The 18,377-nt window shown below is 53.1% G+C and overlaps 1 protein-coding gene across 5 annotated transcripts in view; it reads right to left on the bottom strand.

Moving 5' to 3' along the window:
* RUBCN (rubicon autophagy regulator) overlaps positions 1–18,377 on the bottom strand; it is a 29,454-nt gene that overhangs the window by 7,592 nt on the left and 3,485 nt on the right. The window contains exons 1-14 of one of the 5 annotated variants that reach the window (XM_058030872.1): positions 17,944–18,021; positions 11,734–11,887; positions 9,846–9,929; positions 8,741–8,900; positions 8,461–8,567; positions 7,754–7,894; positions 7,397–7,553; positions 6,630–7,178; positions 6,033–6,077; positions 4,072–4,167; positions 3,783–3,898; positions 3,079–3,280; positions 2,618–2,719; positions 1,808–1,882 (exon numbers count right to left, since the gene is read on the bottom strand). In XM_058030872.1, coding sequence (XP_057886855.1) covers positions 1,808–1,882; positions 2,618–2,719; positions 3,079–3,280; positions 3,783–3,898; positions 4,072–4,167; positions 6,033–6,077; positions 6,630–7,178; positions 7,397–7,553; positions 7,754–7,894; positions 8,461–8,567; positions 8,741–8,900; positions 9,846–9,929; positions 11,734–11,887; positions 17,944–17,981 — 2,026 coding nt within the window. In that variant the 5' untranslated portion in view covers positions 17,982–18,021. Of the gene's footprint in view, positions 1–1,807; positions 1,883–2,617; positions 2,720–3,078; positions 3,281–3,782; positions 3,899–4,071; positions 4,168–6,032; positions 6,078–6,629; positions 7,179–7,396; positions 7,554–7,753; positions 7,895–8,460; positions 8,568–8,740; positions 8,901–9,845; positions 9,930–11,733; positions 11,888–17,943; positions 18,022–18,377 lie in introns of those variants that run through there. The other 4 variants (XM_058030876.1, XM_058030874.1, XM_058030873.1 and 1 more) reach the window with 4 other exon arrangements.

The following is an 18,377-nucleotide window of genomic DNA, read 5'->3' as shown; positions in this document are numbered from 1 at the left end:
AAGCAGGTAGAAACCTGCTTCATGGCAGATAAGGTTCCCAGAAAAGGGAAGAAGGTATGTAAGGGGAAAGTACTACAGGCCAAGGCCAAAGCCACAACCTTCATCCCAGTAGGTGTGCTGGTTTGTACCTCTGGGGAGCTCCAGGAATGGTCTGCAGTGACCACAACACCCCCAAACAAAAGTCTGTAGCTTCCCCAGTGCCTGGCATGGGGAGGCACAGCTCAGGGTCCCTGCTCCTGTACCCCAGGCAGGCTGACTCACACAAATCTGCAGAGAGCCCACAGGATCCCAGCCAGGCCCCAGGCCTGCACACTGAGGCCAAGGGAATCAGAGCCTGTGATGCAAGGGAATCACAGCCTGAGCAGAGTGTCCCCCTGCCCCAAGCTTCTCTACAGAGAGCAGGATTGCCCTAGCAACAAAGGGACAAGTCCTGCTAATTTACAGACTCACACTACTGGAATTTAGCTTGGACATTTGACCTTCATTGTTTGACATCCATTGCTAAAATAGGCAAAGGAAAGCATCCTAATGTTAAGGATTCCACATATCTACATCATGCAAACTGAATTCTAGCTGCAGAAAACAGGAAACTCAGGCAAACAGCCTCACAACCTTGTAGGGCACCAGCCAGACACACCTGCCATGCTCTGGTGCCCTCTGCTCTGCACAGAAAGGTCCTGCATGGTCCTAGACCACGATGGAGCACATGGGGGTACACACAGCACAGAGTGGGCCAGGTGCTATGGGGAGGCAGAGCCAGCACACTCAGGCATTGACATGGTCTCAGAAAGGGCAGAGGGAGCCAGATCTGACTCTAGGCTTCCAGGGGAACTAACACTGGGATCCTGACACTGCTTGCTTCCCAACATTAACTGTAAACACTCCCCAAATCCTCATTAGCTACCCAAAACACCTCTGCTGCCAATGCTATCAAGTGGGATAGTCCCCAGGAGGTTTGTGAACAGCCCCCAAATCTAAGGACATCACCCCACACCTCTGTGCCAGCTTCAGCCAGGATCACAGCCTGGTCTGTGAACACAACAGGGCTGACAGGAAAGATCTGAGCAGCAGCAAACCCAGCAGGAGCAACGTGCTGGTGCTGAACACCTGACAGTGGAGACCAGCAGCAGCCCAGCAGACTGTTCCCTTGCTAAAGCAAACAGGGAGCACATGAAGGTTATTTAAACACTGCCAGCAGACCAGACCTAGTACTACTGTAAACAACAGAAACACTAAGCTGCATGTGATCCCAGTGACCAAAACCTCCAGCATGAACAAACTGCCTGTGCCCTGTCTGATCTCACTTCTTCTCCCTCCAGAACTCCTTTGTAGAAGGATTCCACTTCAAGTCAAGTCTGAGCAGAACAGGAAGGCTGTGCTTCAGATCAAAGCTATGGCATTCCAGCTCCGCCAAGTACAGCAGGATAATGCTCTCCAAGGCACGTGGGATGGAGACCTGGTCCCCCATTGAAGAGGACTCTGCTCTCATTCAGCCCAGGCTCAGCCTTCAAAATCTACAGAACTTCACTGTCCTGTGAAGTCCTACCCCAGGCAAGAGAGGTCTTCACAGAGCAGGCATTTTGACATATCCAAAACACTGCATGGCAAAATGCCCTGGGGGATGGAGCCCACAGCAGAACTCCTCTGAGTCCACTCTATTCAATCCTCCACAGATTTTCTTGCTGACATCTGGATGATACTGTAAGTAATTCCCAGTTGTGAACCAGGCAGGTTTGGAAGAAGTGTGCCCTGCACACACACACACACCTCGCACACACGCGCGCGTGCCAGGAGCACTGCAGGGTACCTGAGAACAAGGAAGCCATTGACACTGAGAGGCCGTTCTTGGACATTTGAATCAGGTTAGATCCATCGTTACCATCTGTATGACATGGTGATGACAAAACAGTTGACTTCAGTGCTTCAGCCAGGCCACAGAGAAAGGGCATAAAACAAGAGCAGCACTCACACGAGGAGAGCCCAGAACTGAATTCACACACTCCTCCCTGGGTTACAAAACTGAGCTCAAAACCTCACCCTCATGGACTGAAAGAAGAGGTTGCTGTCAATAGTGAGGAGACAAGAAGTTTAAAGCTGAAGACTGGACAACTTCATCTTCTTTTTAAAGTAAGAGAGATGGAGGTACTGCTGAGAAGGCCAGGGACTTGGGCTGGTCTCCTGTGGGTGATAAGCTCAGCCACCCAAGCTGCCAGGAGCAGAGATTACAGGTAATGCAGGTCGGGATGTGACCAATACCCACCATCCCAGAGGTAACTGGTCAGAACTATGGTTCCTTCTGCCTGGGGAGGAGAAGAGAGGATGGCAGCTCTCCCACCTCTCTAGCTGTGACCACAGTTATGTGTACCAGGCAATGAAATGGAAACCACCTACCAGCCAGAGGCACAGAATGTTACAGGGTTACAGAAGATTTTGAAGGAAAGTCATGCCACCACATGAGGGAAACAGATTGCTCTGTGTGCTCTGCTTATATATTTGTTTGGGAAAAGCCATCTTGAAGGCCATAGGAACAGAGCCTTTTTCAGCAGGATTGACCCCAGCACAACCACACCAGAAGTCTGTTTCTATGGAAGAAGCCAAGACAGCCCTTCCCTCCTACCTCGGATCTCATACTCTTCCACATCCTCGGCAGAGCCAGAGTCAGAGAGGCGCATGGAACCGTGGGAGCTGAACTGGGACCCACTGTCTGTTGCCATGAGACCTGTGAGGAAGGCATCACAGCCAGGTCACCAGTGGAAGCGCTCCAAAGGGGCACTGACAGCTGTGGGAGATGGGGATAGCCAGGTATGGCCAGGAAAGGAGGGATGGAGCTCAAGGATGGAAAACACTACGGGTTCAGAATGAAAGGACATTCCATCACTCAGTGCCAGCAGTGTTATCAATGGATGGTATCTATCACATTATGGTCTTTAATAGCAGCAGTTTCACACATCTTGGCACCACCTTGGTAGCAACTGAACTGCTTCCAAGGAATGGGCAGGAAGGCAGGCAGCTCTAGGATAGGTAATGGACAGAAAACCCACATCCCACTAGCTGATGAGCCCAAAACACATCACCCACTGTCTGAGCCCAGCTCCTGGCAGGCAGGGAACAGGTGCCTGGTGCGGATCTGCTGGCGCCGAATGCGAATCTTTTGTTTAAGCTCCTGGATCTCCTTGTCACTGTCTTCCTCCTCCTCCTCCAGCTGCCGGCTCATCATGTTGCATTTCATCAGCTCAATGGCAGCGATCAGGGACTCTGAGATGCTGAAGTGGGCGTTCTCCTGCAAGAGAAAAAGCATTCAAGGCTATGCCTTGGACAAACTAGGAAGACTTGGTAAAATTTTGTTCCCCACCTATGCCAGGAAAGAGCTTATTACTCATGGATGGTGGCAGAAAGATGTTAATCTCTGTCAAAATATGACTCTTCTGTCAGTACCTAGAAAACAAAGTCTTCTTGGCTTTATTTTTCTAGGTATTGATAGAATAGTCATAAAATACAAGAAGCAAAATACAAGGGGCATCCTACAAAGAGGATGTGCAACACATCCACTCTGAGGGTTCAGCACACAGCCCTGAGGGGCCCTAACATGCAAAGATGTCATGTATATGACAGATGGACAGATCCCAGCCACCAGACCCAACGAGGAGCTCAGCCCTGCAGTTTTGTGCACAGCTCTACAACAGGCAATACCATGGCATTATCCTCCCCATGGCAGGAAGTATCCCTGAACCTGCAGTAAGATACATTCCCCAATGCACACAGGCTGCTGCTGCTTCCCTCACCTTCTCCAGGTCTGCACAGCTGCCAAAGTCCTGCTCAGAGAGGTAGCTGATGAGGGACTGCCCTTCAGAAGGTCTCCTGAACATCCCTTCCCCCGAGCTCAGGTACTGCCCAGAGTCTAGAAATGCAAGAGACACAGGTATGAGGGAAGGATCTGCTATCTCCGTGCCACCAAGTCCTGCCAGCACCCTGCCAGCATCCCACAAGCAGGTGCCAGCACTTGAGGACACTGCAGCCCATGGAGGAAGCTGACCAGGACTGAGTGTCCCCCCTGGGGCTGGCTGTACTCACCATACTCCATGTAGAGGGAGCTGGGTGTGCTCAGTTCACTGCTCTGCGTGGAAGCACAGACCGGCCCTCTCCCTCCGCTGGGATCACCGTGGGACTCTGCAAGGGAAGATGACACCAGGCACACGTCAGTACCTCAGAGGTGCCCTGCCACTGCACAGGGTGAAATGAAAGGGGCTTGGCATCACACACACAGGCACAATGGATGGAAATAGAGACATCTTCCTGCTCCATGCCACAGCTGAGGGCAAGCCCAGGAGGAGACAAAACCAGAAAGGCATTTCAGGCAGGAGAAGGGGAATGAAGGAGAGAAGATCATGAGAGACATGGAACAGTCACATCCTGAGCTTTCCTCTGTTTACCCCAGAGCTGAGTTGGGGGACATAACAGGCTCCAGCAAGTACCTCTTGCCAGCCATTTCTTCCTGAGGGAGCATTCTGAGGGCAGAGTTATCCCCAGAACAGAGAACAGGAGACACAGGGAAACCACCAAAGGATCTGTGGGGGCCCCTGCCCTGCAAAGCAGCCTGGACACCAGTGTAAGGAGGCATTTGAAGGACATGCTCCTGCTCCACTGTACCCAGCCTCCCCACACAGCGCTGGAGCCTGGGAGCAGTGCTCAAGGTGACCTCCACGGGCTGTGGGCAGGGCTCTGCCCCTCACACGCTCTGTGGTGCAGCTCCTGCCAGACTGAGCCAGTGCAGACCGCCATGAGCTGGCCTGAGCACAGCCCAAGGACAGGTGGTGCTCTACAGAGAGCCATGGCCCCAGGGAGCACCTGGACAGAGTGCCTGGGTGACAGAGGACTGCTGAAGGAGACTGAAACACCCTGCCAGAGAGGGAGGAGCACACAGCTCTGCATACAGGGCAGGTGCCAGCTGACGATCCTGAGCATAACAGAAGGGCAACCATGTCCCTTTAACCTCCCACTCACTTTTGCTCCCAGCTTTGTGCCATGACTGCTATGGCTGGAGGTCTCTGAGCCCACCAAAATCAGCCTCTCCCTGTCAAGGCCATGAAGCAGCAGTCACCAGGATGGAGCCTGGGATCAACCTACCCCACAGGCTGGGAGAGAAGAGACTTGTCAGGGTAGGATACTCTCACAGCTACTCACTGCAGCCTGACAGGGTGCCCTGCAGCCACCTCAACACAGAAACCACCTCATGGGGTTGATGCCTGGGGATGTCACATACAACAGAGCCTACTGCTGAAAGGTAAAGCGAGGCAGTGCTCAGCATCATCTGTTGGAGCAGGACACAGGGCTGGACACATCTCTCTGAACACCCAACAGCCCCAGGGAGGAGCCTTGCCAGACACAGAACCCTCAGCACCCAGATGTGAGCTGGTCAAACCCAGTGGCACTCTTCATTGGATGCAAAACAAAACAGCCCATTCTGTTGTTGAGCTGCTGACTTTTTCTGCACATGGGCCAAAGGGATGGCAACACCCCATCATTTCTGCTTGGGGTAAAACCTGCCCTGAGCCCAAAAGATCATCCAGAGTCTCAGCTGTGGGTACATACACTGGAAACCAGTCAACATCAAACCTCCCTTTGCCACAGATCCATGAAATAAAAGGAGAAATTAGATGTCCAAGCCTATGTCTGGTTAGCTGACAGCCCTTATTCACTAGGTAAGAGAGGAAACCTCTCCTGGCTTCTGAGGCAGTGTGTGGAGGGAAGAGCAGGGGATGCAGCTCAGAGACTTGGTGGCCAGCACTCCCTAACGCCATGCAGGGCAGCTGGAAACACTTCTGGGTCTGGGCCACTGCTTCCACAAACCAAGCTGGGAGCTTCAGTCAGGCCACATGCATAAACCAGACCACACTTCGAAGCATCAGCTGGGACACAGCAAAGAAAGATTTTTTTTTTTTTTTTGTTTTCTAAATGAACACTAATGGATTGATGGCAGTCCTGAACTTGATGCAATGATCACTAATGAAGGGCTGTTATACTGGCTCCCAAACCTGCCACTGGATCTTCTATTATAATGGTGATGTCCCTGAGGCCTCCTGGGCAGACACAGGAGGAGAAGGGCAGCGTTAAGGGAGAGAAAACAGAGACAGACTGGTTACTACTCAGCAAGGTCCTCCACTCCTCCAATGAAGGCAGCATCAGGACAAACTCTCACAAACTGGTTGTCCCCTCACACCCCACTCTCTCCATCCCCATGTACTCACTCATTCAAGACCACAGGAGAACCCAGCAGGTTACCAGTGGGATGACATCCTACCAGCAGGATGAGCCCAGGCCCCAGTCCCATATCCCAGCCAAGCAAGCCCAGTGGAGAAGAACAGCCAATGCTACAGCATTGCTGCCATTTTCTAAGATTTTAGTAAAAGCTGGCAACACCAGTAACAGTTCCAGCCCAGGGCATTCTGGGAGGCAAGATGTCATCCCATCATTCCAGTGCAGAGTTGAAAAGCTAAGGGAAAAGATCAACCACTTGCCCACTGTCCCTCTCTCCAACGTGATCCATGGAATCAAGGGGGTGGCCAGCACCAGCCTTCTGGTACCAGGGACTCCCACACCCAGAAGCCATCCCAGAAAAGGTGTCCCATTACCGTGCAACTTCCCAGAAGTCACGTTGGTGTCAGAGTGTGAGCGCACGTGGCTCTTCTTGAGGATGCCCTGTGGAGCTGAGGACTGTCCCTCTGAGAAGCTGGACCGGCGCAAGAGGCTCAGGCTCCTGCTGCCACCTCCGCTCGCCCCCTGCTCCCCCAGGGACGAGACTGAGTCCAGCTTCTGGGAGCTGCTGGAGGAGAAGAGTTTAGAGCTGCTGCTGCTCTTGGTGCTGCTGCTGCTGCTGCTGCACGCCCGGCCCCGGCGGCCCAGGTTGCCAATGGCCAGGTACTCTGGCCCGTCATTGACATCACTCTGTGGATCATCCTGACTCCCTGTCCAAGTATCCTCGCTCTGGCTGGTGGTGCTGGAGCTCATCTCGCTGGCTGGAGAGAAGGGGTCTTTGTGTGAGGGGACGTGGAAGCGAGAGACAGAACTGGGCTGCTCCAGAGGGGACCTGCCCTCGCTGAAGGAGGAGGAGCGGGTGGACGGGCAGCGCTCCTGGGGCTGGCTGGAGTTGGAGCTGCCACAGGAACTCACTGGTCTCCTGTCTGAACAGAAGCAGGAGAATGATTTCACACACTGGCACAAGGATGTCCCCTATATCCTATGCTATAAGCTTGTGGCTTCACACCAACACGCCCACCCACCACAGGCAAATCCCTCCCTCCCATCATGGGCAGAAATCTTCCATACTCATCCACCCATGTAGGCCGATAAAAAAGTTAGTCTTTCCTGGGTCTACCCTGAGCTCCCCAGCCTACCCTACCTGAGAGGCCAGAGGAAGCTGGATGCTGGAGGCTGGAGAAGGACCCAAAGCAGCGCTGCTGAGTGCAGGGGGCAGCAGGGACGCACGGGGATGCAGGGAGGGCAGTCAGGCTCTGACTCTTGGTCACTGGAGATGGATTGTCACTTTTCCTGGTAAGCTGAAGAGAGGTGGCATCATCAATAAATCTGCATCTATTGGGCTACATGTAGCAGCAACAGAAAGGGATCAACCTGCAAATGCCAGGTCACCAACCACAAACAATGCGAACACAAGGGTGGGGAGGGAAAAACATGGCAGCACAGAAGGGAAGCAGCTCTTTGCTCACAGCTGCAGGACAGATTCCCACTGGGAAATTACCAGGCTCTCAGTGAAATGATCCAGGCAGCCCAGTGCTCCCGGGAGACGGCTCTGGTGTCCCTCAGCACTGTGCTCACACATGTCCCTTGTCCCAGCAGAAGGCTCTGACGCGCACAGGGATGGCAGTGACGTGCCAGCCAGCTGAAAGAACACAGCCCCCATTTAACAAAGCCTCACTAATTACTCTCTTTTGGGGACTCTGTGCAAAGAAGGCAGCTGCTGTTTCTGTTCTCTGCAGAGGGGCAGCTGGTGCAGGGCTGCACAGGGGTCACTGGCATGAGCGGGAGTTGGCACCCAGGTGTTCTGGGGCGTTGCCCATTCCCTCAAGAGCATGACTGTCCCTCATGACCAAGCAGCTCTGCATGCTGGCCCTGAAGCCTAGGACTATTGGAGAGGGCTTTAAAGGTGCCTCTTACAAGGAACTGGTCCTCAGGTCCTCTACTCAAATCCTTAGTGCGAGCCTGAACCAAGGTGCTCCACTACAGGCTCCACACAGCCATCTCCCCCACCCTGACCCCTTACAGGTCACACAGGCAGAACAAGGACCAGTTCCCCACTCTCCTCCCCTCTTGAAGCAACTTTTACTAGTTCCAAGTCCAGCTCCTTATCCAAGGGCTCCATATACCCTGAAGGTGACCTTGAGGGAGCAGCCACAGCCAGTTGGCATCTGGGGAGAGCCAGATGTAAAATCTGGGACCCCAACTCACCATGGAGGTGTCGATCTGAGCCAGAAGCCTGGGGTTGTTCTGCTCAACAGCTTCCAGGCACTGCAGCATGGCCGTGACGTGGGCGTCACTGAGCAGGAAGGCAGTATCTGGGGAGAAAAAATGCTGCTCAGGGGAGTCCCTCTCACCCACACAGTTTGACACACCAGTTGCTCACATGCAAATCAATTTTTCTGCTGTCCTCCCTCACTCCCACACAGCTTAGAAATGCCACCAGCTAGATATTTTCCTAGTAAGAAGGAAAAGGCCCATTTCTCCTTACCTGTGTAGAACTTCCTAATGTACTGCCTGTTCCCCAGGAGTGGCCTGAGCTGAGCTGACAGGCAGTGGCACTGCAGGCTGTGCTGCAGCCACAGCTGGGCAATGGCCTGGTCCCCTGGGCCCTCAGGGTCACGCTGGCCACTCTCCTGCAGGCTGATGAACTGGAAAGGGACGTCAAGCACAGGTTAAGGCAGGCAGAGACAAGAGAGACAAGAAGGGGAACAGAGCTTGTTCCACCGCATGGCTTTGGTCCCCTGGATAACAGCAGCTTTCACATGCCAGTCACTGTCAGCAGGAAAGAGGGCACGTCCCAGCAGCTCCTCAGCCACCAGGGAGACAAAAGCACCAGGCAGGAACAATGCTTCAAAGGTCAGCCAGTGACCAAAGTCCTCTGACAGCCACCAGCACAATGAATTTCTCTTGCACACTCTTCCACCCATGACCGTTGTCCCTGACCTGGAGCAACCCCACCCTTCCAAATCCAATCTGACCCCGCTGGTGAGGGTCATTTTCCTGCTGACACATTAACTGGAAAAGGCTGTGGCAATGCCTGAGCTGCTGCAGCTTGCAGAGCTGGACTGAAGGTACACCCCCATTCCCCCAGCAGCTGGCTGGCCACTGCTGTGTCCAAAGGGGCTGGCATAAATGGCCAGCCCTTGGTGCCCATCCATGGTGGGAACCATGGATGTCAGCACGGGGCAGCTGAGGACCAGAAGCTGCCACATGCCAGTGGCTGGCACAAGTCAGGAATGGGAGAATAAATGCATGCTGAGGCCAAAATCCAGAAATGGGACAGCCCAGACCCTTAGAGATCTGCACAGAAACATGAATTACCCCTGTGCACACACAAGCACTGCTTGTGCCAGTTCCCTTGGTGATGCCTGCTGCACCCAGCCCAGCAGCATAAGCAGCCAATTGTCTCAGCCCAAGCCACACTGAGTTCCCAGGACACAGTTTGTACCCAAAACCACAGCTGTGTCAGCCTCCACAAGCCATGGAGCAGCTTTACCCACAACAGCCCAGGCAGCACCGTCCCACGGGTGAGGCTCCAGCCCAGCTGCCCTGTCCCCTCCCAGTGGGCACACAAGGCCACCCCCAGAACCCACCTTCTCCAGGTGATGAGCAGAGCCTGGGCTCAGCCAGCGAATGTCCTTCACAAAGTGCCAGTAATCCTTCTGTCTGCAGCACACCTGCCAGGACAGCACAGTCAGGTGCCACCTCCCAGGTGCCAGCTCAGTGAGCACAGCCCCGTTAGCCCCTTGCTGACACAGGCCATGCTGTTTGCCTCAGCTTTATTCAGACAATGAGGGGTTCTCTTAGTTATTCTTCCTCTTAGAGAGGAACTGCAACAGAGTTTCTGTTTTCCTCTCCACCCTATTGGTTGTAAGCACAGACCAAAAAAGTGTCTCTTCACCAAAAAGCTAATTATTTTTACTTTTTACTTCCATCCCTATTTCCTCTTTCACAAGTGACAGAGGAATGGCTTCTGTTTTGGTGGTTTATTTGGTTTGGTGGGGGAGTAGTTTGTTTTATAAGACTAAAAACATAACGCGGCAATTTTAGTTTTCTAGACTGAATTTGGTTTTCTGGACAAACAAATTAATTAAAATTAACTCAGAAGTTTAAAAACCTCTTACCCTAGTATTCTTAATGTGTACATATGGATTTTTTACCTTTTTTTTTTTTCAATTCCCAACTGTAGGCAAAAAGCTTGCCAAGAAAATAAAAAGTAAACGGAAATGTTTTGCTGGAGCAACTGTGAGCCAACTGCTGTTAGAAAGATGGATTTTTATGGGCCTCCTTTTGCAACTCCTATAGCTTGATTGGTGTCACACATGCCTGATCAGAGGAGACATTCCTGAGAGGAAGAGCTGTCTTTGCCTACAGTAAAAGCACTGAGGAAGGTAACACACCACCCTGCTTTGCATGTCTGGCATGAACTGCTACCAACAGACAGACCAGCATAAATCATTTAAACCTCACTCCCTGAAGCCTGTGAATAGCAGGTCTGTCAGAAGGGAGCACTGCACTCCTCACATGGACAAGGCAGCTCCCCTCTCTGTCCATCTTCCAGGGCAGGTCCCTGGTCCAAGCAGCTGGGGACCAACAGCAACAGAGCAGCACCTCTACTAATGCTATCTGCAAACCTAATAAATCCAGAGAGCCAAGGTCCCTGCTCAGACAACCTGCCAGTCTGGCTCTTCCTGGAGGCTTTTAAGCTTGGGTTCAGCACTGCAAAGGTGCAGTTTCCTGATCTGGCACCCAGCTGGCCCATGCAAGCTGCCTGGAGCTCCTCTGTGCTGTTCTCTTCTCTCTGGGTGGCAGAGCCACTGATGGGATGCCTGTCCCCAGGCAAGCCCTACAGCCTTGTTCAGCCTTCCACTGCAAATAAATTGTGCTGGTAATTGCAAACTGAAGGGGAGATCTTTAAGCCTCTGCACACAAGCGGGAAAGGGAAATTCTTCCAGGCAGCCATGGAAGGGGGAAGGCTGGGTGAGCAACTGCAGGCACAACAAGAGCCTGGAAAGAGTGATCCCATTCACGCAGAGCGCAGGGCTGGCTGCCAGCTCCTGTTACTGACACAGCTAAGCAGAAACAGGGAAGATGCAAGTTTCTCCTGCCAGCCCTCGCTGGGGACTTGTCCAAGTGCAGATGATATGGGGCTGACTCACTGCAAATGCAATTTAATCACTTGGCTGCAGCAGAAAGAAAGGAGAGAGGGGATGGCCTCAGCACAGGGGGCACAAGTACTTAGAAAAACCATATTGGGAGTAGATGAGATAGAAAGAACGTGCACTCAGGTCCCTCTGACAACCACAGCATTTACCAGGCAAGCTCAGCCCCTGCTTGGATCACTTCCCAGCCTGTTACAAGCACTGTGCCCGCTCTGCTATGAGCACAGAAGTGAGCTGCAGCACCTGCTTATGACAGGCTCTGAAGCTGTGACAGACAGACAGACAGACAGACAGTCGTGGTGTCAGGACAGAGCCATACCTTGTCATGGATGAGACCATGGTAGAGGATGCTGTGCATGTCTCTGCAGAGCCGTTCCAAGCCACCATACTTGGACCAGACATTTGGGTTGCTGATGGACACCAAACCTTCCACTGTGGTCTTCAAGTTGCCAAGGAGCTTCCAGTGCTCTTTCCTGCACAGGAACACAGCAAGATATATCAGAGCTACACCAAGAGGAACTTCACAACAGGAACATGGTATTGCACTCTCTCAAAGGAAACTCTGCTCAGGCTAAAACCTTTGGTGATCCAGAAACCAGCAAAGGTGAGCTGAAGCACTTGGTGCATCCCTGTGATGTCCCATACATGGTTTGTGGACAACAGGCCACAGTGCAATGATTCTTCTGATGAGTGGTAGCCATCTCCAGGAGATACACAGAACAGACTGATGGCTCCTGCAATGCACCACATGCCCAGTCTGGGCCAAAAAAACCTGGGGATTAACTTTCTAGCAGGCTCTTGCTCCAGTGACATGTTCTCCCTAAGAGAGCAGCAGCCCCTCAGGAGCACAGCAGCTGCATGGAAGGGTGTGAGGGCCACCACACCAAGCAGGCCCTGTGCTTACAGAGCAGCACTCCTGAGCAATGCACATCACATTGAGAGCTCCAGTCCTGTCAGGATGCAGAGGTGCTCCTCTCCCAGGGAGGGGACACTTCATCTGCACCTCCAGCTGTACAGCTGCTCTCTTGGCCCTCACCTGCTCTAGGCACAACCTGCAAAAACATTATCACCTTATGGACAGAGATTAGCAAACTGCTGGTGAGCTCTAGAGTATGCACAACAGCTCATCAGTATCATCCCCCTTGGCTGCCCTGCACACAGCAAGAAATCACCATTATCTACCACAAAGCAGGAGCAATGGAGTAGAGATGTAACATCATTTGACTATAGAAAAGCAGCTTTGGGGAAGGAAGCTTTGGGTGACTGAGGTTCCCACTCAAGCTGCCTGACCATGTTGCCAGATGAACAGCAGCTGTCAAAAACACATATTCAAATAGGAGCCACTCTCTCAGAAGAACAAGAATGTTGAAACAGTTAGGAGGGTAAATAACCAAAAAAAAACAGAGGTCTCTGCAAGGTTTGTAACAAAAGCACCCTAACTGACACCCTAGCATGAAAGTTCAAGTTTTCAACTGGCAAGAAACAAGACGGTGTTTCAGAAGTTAGTCCTTCCCACAGCCAAAACTGAACTGGATTTCCAAAACACAAAGGGAAAAAGAAGGAAAACAAATAAATAACGTTATTTTAAACTGCTCTCATTTTCATCCCTTGGGGATCAAAGTGTGGGCCACATACTCCTGGTAATTAAAACAAAGTTTTTCTCACCAATATTCTTTTTGAGACTTGTTCACTACTGCCAAACTGATTAGTTGAACAAGCAGATTAATTAATCATTAACTATTGGCTCTAGTTCAAGCTGCCCTTCACTTCTCATGAGGGAAACATCACCACTTCCAGTGCCCACCTAAGCTTAAACCAGACAGGAGCCAACCCATCCCAGCAGCAAAGCCTGTCACCCTGACAGCACCACAGCCCTAAAGCTGTGACCTGCAGTGCCTGTAGCAGCATGTGTATGTTCATGTTGTACTTAAACTAACAGGCATGGGGCTTATCTCAGAAGACACTGAAGAAAAATGCACAGATGTAAATCACAGGCAGGTTCCTGAAGGAGATACAGCTTGGGAGGACACCAAAAATGATCCAGCTCTGCTGAATTTATGTGCTTTTCCCATCCCTGCCCCAAGCAATGCAAATGTTCTTTGGCTGTGGATGCCCAGAGAGGAATCAGCAGTCCCTGGTCAAAGAGCACCTGCAGCCACTGAGCTCAGAGCACCAGCAGCTCCTCCCTAAGGTATTTCCAACACTCAGAGTTAGGAAATGCAAGTGAAAGCTCAGCCACGCCACTGATATTGCAGTCAGTGAGTCAGGGGAACTCCCTCCCATGTTATTTCAGGCTATAAAAAACAGGTGATGCACACAAGGATGTGAGGGTAGCACACACAGGGATGTGCCTTTCCAAATGGTTGCTCTCATTAAAGGACTTGTGCATCTCAAGAGGTAGAAACCAGGATCCATGGCTCTTTTCTAGCATGGGGAAACTAAGGGTAAGCAATCCTTGAACAAAATAATCTCAGGATGTTAAAACATTGAACACAGAAGCACATAGAGAATAAGCCACATAATTAGAGCACCCTTTCAGAGGTGATCTTGAATCCACCAAAAGTGAATTAAGTCCTGGCAGGACAGTAAGTATCCTATGGGACTTGTTGGCCCAAAGCAGTTCACAAGTTAGACACACAAGACCTTTCTGATACCCAAACCCCAGCTGTTTCTGGGCTGGAACACTGAAAAGCACACAGGGACACAAGGCTAAAGACATGAGGACCCACATAACTGGCTGCAGGTGGCAGGGAAACTGAGAGAGCACAGCTAATCACATTTCAGCTTTGACTGGACTCTGGGGCAACCCTGAATTAGCAGCAGGGTTTCTCCCCTCCCACTGACAGAGCCTTGGTTTCAGATGCCAGGAGGGATGGAGAAAGCCAAGTTCCCTTTTCTGTTGGTATTCAGAGCATTACTAAGAAATCTGCTTTTTTTTCCTGAACGAGGAGGACTCTCCTTTGCTAGTGCTATAGAAAGCCTGGCATGGGGTAAGGCCAATTCATATTACATCATAACAATTCATATTACATCATTGCCCTTACAATAAGGGCAAAGTGAGCAATACCCCAGAGGGTCACAGAACAAGCCCAGAGCTTCCCCTGCAAGAACCACACACGGTTCTGCTCTCCTGATCCAGCAGAGCTTGGTTCCCCCAGCCAGAAGGGCCAAGGGTACTTGCAGGGGCCATGGAGCAGCAGAGAGATCTCAGCTGCATCCCTCTTCTCCCTTAAAGACAACCTCTGATCCTGCCTCCAATTTCAACCACCAGCTCCACAAACTTGGCACTGGGTCTCCTTTCTTTACCACAACAAACTCCATCTTCAAGTACAGCAACATCAACCTGTCAGTGGGAACTGTCCCAAACATAACTGAACCTCTTGCACTGGAGTGATAAAACACAGAATACAGAATATAAATAAACACAGAATATTTTTTGCTAGCCTTGTAGCAAAAAATGGCTTAATGCTGTCACTGCTGACAACAGGAAATGCTGCTTGCTCTTCCAAGGCTTCCTCAGCCCCTCCATGCCAGCAAGGGTAGGAACTTCTCTTGGTCCAAGTCAGCAAACGTGACTCACAGCAGAGGCAGGGAGCCACGCTGCTGACTTCTTAGCTTAAAATAAAACCAAACCTTGATTACTTTCCAAAACAGAATCACACAGGTAGCCAGTGGTCAAAACTGAAAAATGACAATGAAGCTCATCTTTCTTGCAACCACCACCTGCTGTGTATCTCCTGTGCTCTGCAGGAAGCATCCAGCAATGCCTGCTTGAATCCTGACCTCCGCCTGGAAGACTCTCTTGATCCTTCTTAGCACACTAAAGAGGTTGTGCCAGGGATGCTGAGGTTATGGAGGGACTTCTGACAAATCTCCAAGGACACTCATTCCCGTGCTGGCTGTCAGCTCCTCCTGCAAGGCTCCACCAAGCCGCCCTGCGCAGAGCCTGCTCCGCCTCGCTGTCCCCGGATCTCCCGGACAACCAGCAGCCCCTTCCCTGCGCTCCCCCGCCCGCTCCTCGGGGCTCGGCACTGCTGGGAACGGGGATTAAAGGAAGGCAGGCTCCGTGCAACCCATCTGCAGCGGCGGGAGTGGCTGACAGGCAGAGGAAGCCAGGAGAGCTCTGCCAGCCCGGCAGGGATGGGCAGGAATAGCTGAGCGGGCTGCCTGGAAAGGGGACACGCAGGGGAACTCGCATCCATGCTGAAAGCTGGCACTGATGGAAAACGGGGGCACAGCCACAAAAGGTGCCCCCAGCAAACACAGCCCAGAGGAGCTGCTGGCTGATGCATTCCTGCTCTGCACTGGCAAAGGATGAGGAAAGAAAATAGGGATTCAAGGTGTTTTTTAACCTTCCCATGGCAGATAGCTTTACCTGACCATCTGGCTAAGTCTCTCACAAGCAGATCACCACAACCTATGGACACAGGGTACTGTCCATTGGGCTTCAATTTGCACAGAACCTGCCTGTGATGAGCATGCAGGCAGCCAGAGGCAGTGACAGGCAGAGCAGATCCCCACAGCAGCCCAACACTCTGAGAGCAGCTGCTCACATCCCTCCACTGCTCACAGCACAGGTTCCCTTCAGGAACCCTCTCCTCTAGCCCTGCTGTCCCTGATGGTATTGCTGGTGCCAGAGACAAAGGTGGCAGCTCTTTGCTAACCTGCCCAGCTGACCACTGGCCCATCTGCTCCCCCTGGACTGCTGTGTCCTCTGCACCACCCCAGAGCCCTGCTCTCTGCCCAGCAGGACAGCACTGGCCCTCCAGCCTCCAAGGACAATGTGCCCCCTGGATATCAGCATTATAGCCCTGCCACTTGACGCATTTCAGACCTGCTCCTAGGAGGAAAAATCCAGCACAGGATCCTCATTGTCCTCTCCTGTGCTGGCTCAAGGATGGACTTCAGCAAAATAACTTTTGCCTCTGCAGTTTCTGTAATGCACAAGAAGATGGATCCAGTGATCTCCTAACAGCCACAATCCAGTGTGAAATGGCACCTCACTGGCAATAAAAATGCTAACCACATCACACAAAGGACAAGGCAGTGTAAGGCCCATGGTGGATCCTCCCCAGGGATCAGTGCCAGCCAGGAGAACAAGCATGCTCCTGCCTGTGCCAGCACCAGCGGGGGATGATGCCCTCCTTGTCCCTGGGGGAGTGCTGGGGGTGGCACCACCCCAGCCCTATTAGTCACACGATGGCAGAGTCTGGTAGTGCAGCACTTGTGCTTGCAAAGGCAAGAAAATGCACAAAGATGAGCCTGGAAAGACAAAGCAGTGAATGCAGTCAATTCCTTTTACCTTTTGGAACCTGCTGAGTTTGAAGCACTAGTAAAGAGGGAGAACAGCTCGAACTGTGCAGATCAGAAGGCACCCCAAACCTGTGCTATAGCTTTAAAAGCACTGGTAGCATTTCCGAGCTGATATGGCAAGCAGGAATAGAGTGACTGGCTGAGCCTCTCAGATAAGGAATGCTTCTCTCCCATATCAAGTTTCAGCTGCTCCTTCCTCCCCAGCCAACACCTCTAATTTCCATCCAACATTCACCCTGTGCTTGTGAGTGCCAGGGCAAAACCAATGCACCTGTAAAAATGTGAAGTAAATAGGACTTGCCACCAAAACACCTCCAGGGAACAGCCTCTGCTGCTCATAAATGCCAACAAAAAAACCAGGCCTGAAGCACATACGAGACCACACAGCCGAGGTCACCGTGCTCAGCACCAGCCATGTGCAGGCACAGGGCGTCGCCTTCGGGAATAAAGAGATAAATAAAGGAATTTCTGTTCAGCACCTAGAACAGGGGATGCAGCCAGGAAGGACAGGAGATAAGATCCCCGAGCAGCGAGCTGCAGAGCCACCTGAAGGGTGGCAGCACGGCGTCAGGGCGGGGTGGTTTCACCCTTAAGCTCAAGGGTGTGAAGCAGAGACCTGGCAGCTGCTGTGCTGGCCACGGCTGACGGGGGACACAGTGGGGACAGAGCACCGGTACTGAGGTGTCACACCCGCGGCCATCACCGCCCCTCCAGCGGCCAAGGCTCCTTCCCACGGCAGTGAGCAGAGATGTGCGGCCGCGGGTGGGTGACGGCTCTGACAGCCCGGCCCGCTGTGCGCTCCCTCCCACGAGGCACCGAGCCGGGGGCAGCGTCACGCTCTGCAAGCAGCGATCCCACTCGCGAGAGGTTTATTCATTGCCTGCTCGCCCGCAGGTACCCCCACACACCCACGCAGGACGCGAGCTCTCCAGGAGCATCCCCCGCGCATCCATCCCTACTGCTGGCACTGCTGCCACCGCACATTCCGCGCCGCATCCCACATACACACTCACACACACGCGGGAGTGCGGCCCCCCCAGGCGTGCACACGCAGCACCGGGCCGCCCCCAGGCGCACCCACACCGCCCGGCGCTGCCGCCGCGCCCCACACCGGCGCCCCGTGTCCCGCCTCCCACGGGCGCCCCCGCGGGCCGGGCCCCAGCGACACCCGCGCCCGCCCCCCCCGCCGCGCGTGTCCCGCCGCGCGCGGCCCCACCGGCTCTCCGCGTGCCCTGCGTGGGGCCCGATGTCCATCCCGGGCGCGCGCGGCCCCGCCGCCGCCACCGCGACACCGTCGCGCGGGAGGGGCGAGCGCCCGCCACGCCCCGCCGCACCCACGGACTACAGCTCCCGGCGCGCACCGCGCCTCCGCGGCGCAGCCAGTGCCGCGTGGACTACAGCTCCCAACGTGCACCGCGGCGCTCGGGCGCCATGACGGGCGGTCCGCCGCAGCCTCCTCTGCCCCGGAGCTTTCGGTGTCCCCCCTGTTCAAAGCGCTGGGAAAAAGCACAATGATTGCTGAAATAACCCTCACCAAATCCTGCCTTGGACGTGATGAGAAAATGCGATGGCAAAGGGACAAAAACAAACAACGTATCCCATAGGGACAGCTCATCGCTGATGACACCTGCAGAGACAGAGGGCTCTGCT

The sequence above is a fragment of the Melospiza georgiana genome, chromosome 10 (genome assembly GCF_028018845.1).
Source record: "Melospiza georgiana isolate bMelGeo1 chromosome 10, bMelGeo1.pri, whole genome shotgun sequence".
Taxonomy (NCBI): Eukaryota; Metazoa; Chordata; class Aves; order Passeriformes; family Passerellidae; genus Melospiza; species Melospiza georgiana.
This window is presented reverse-complemented; position numbering and strand designations above follow the sequence as displayed.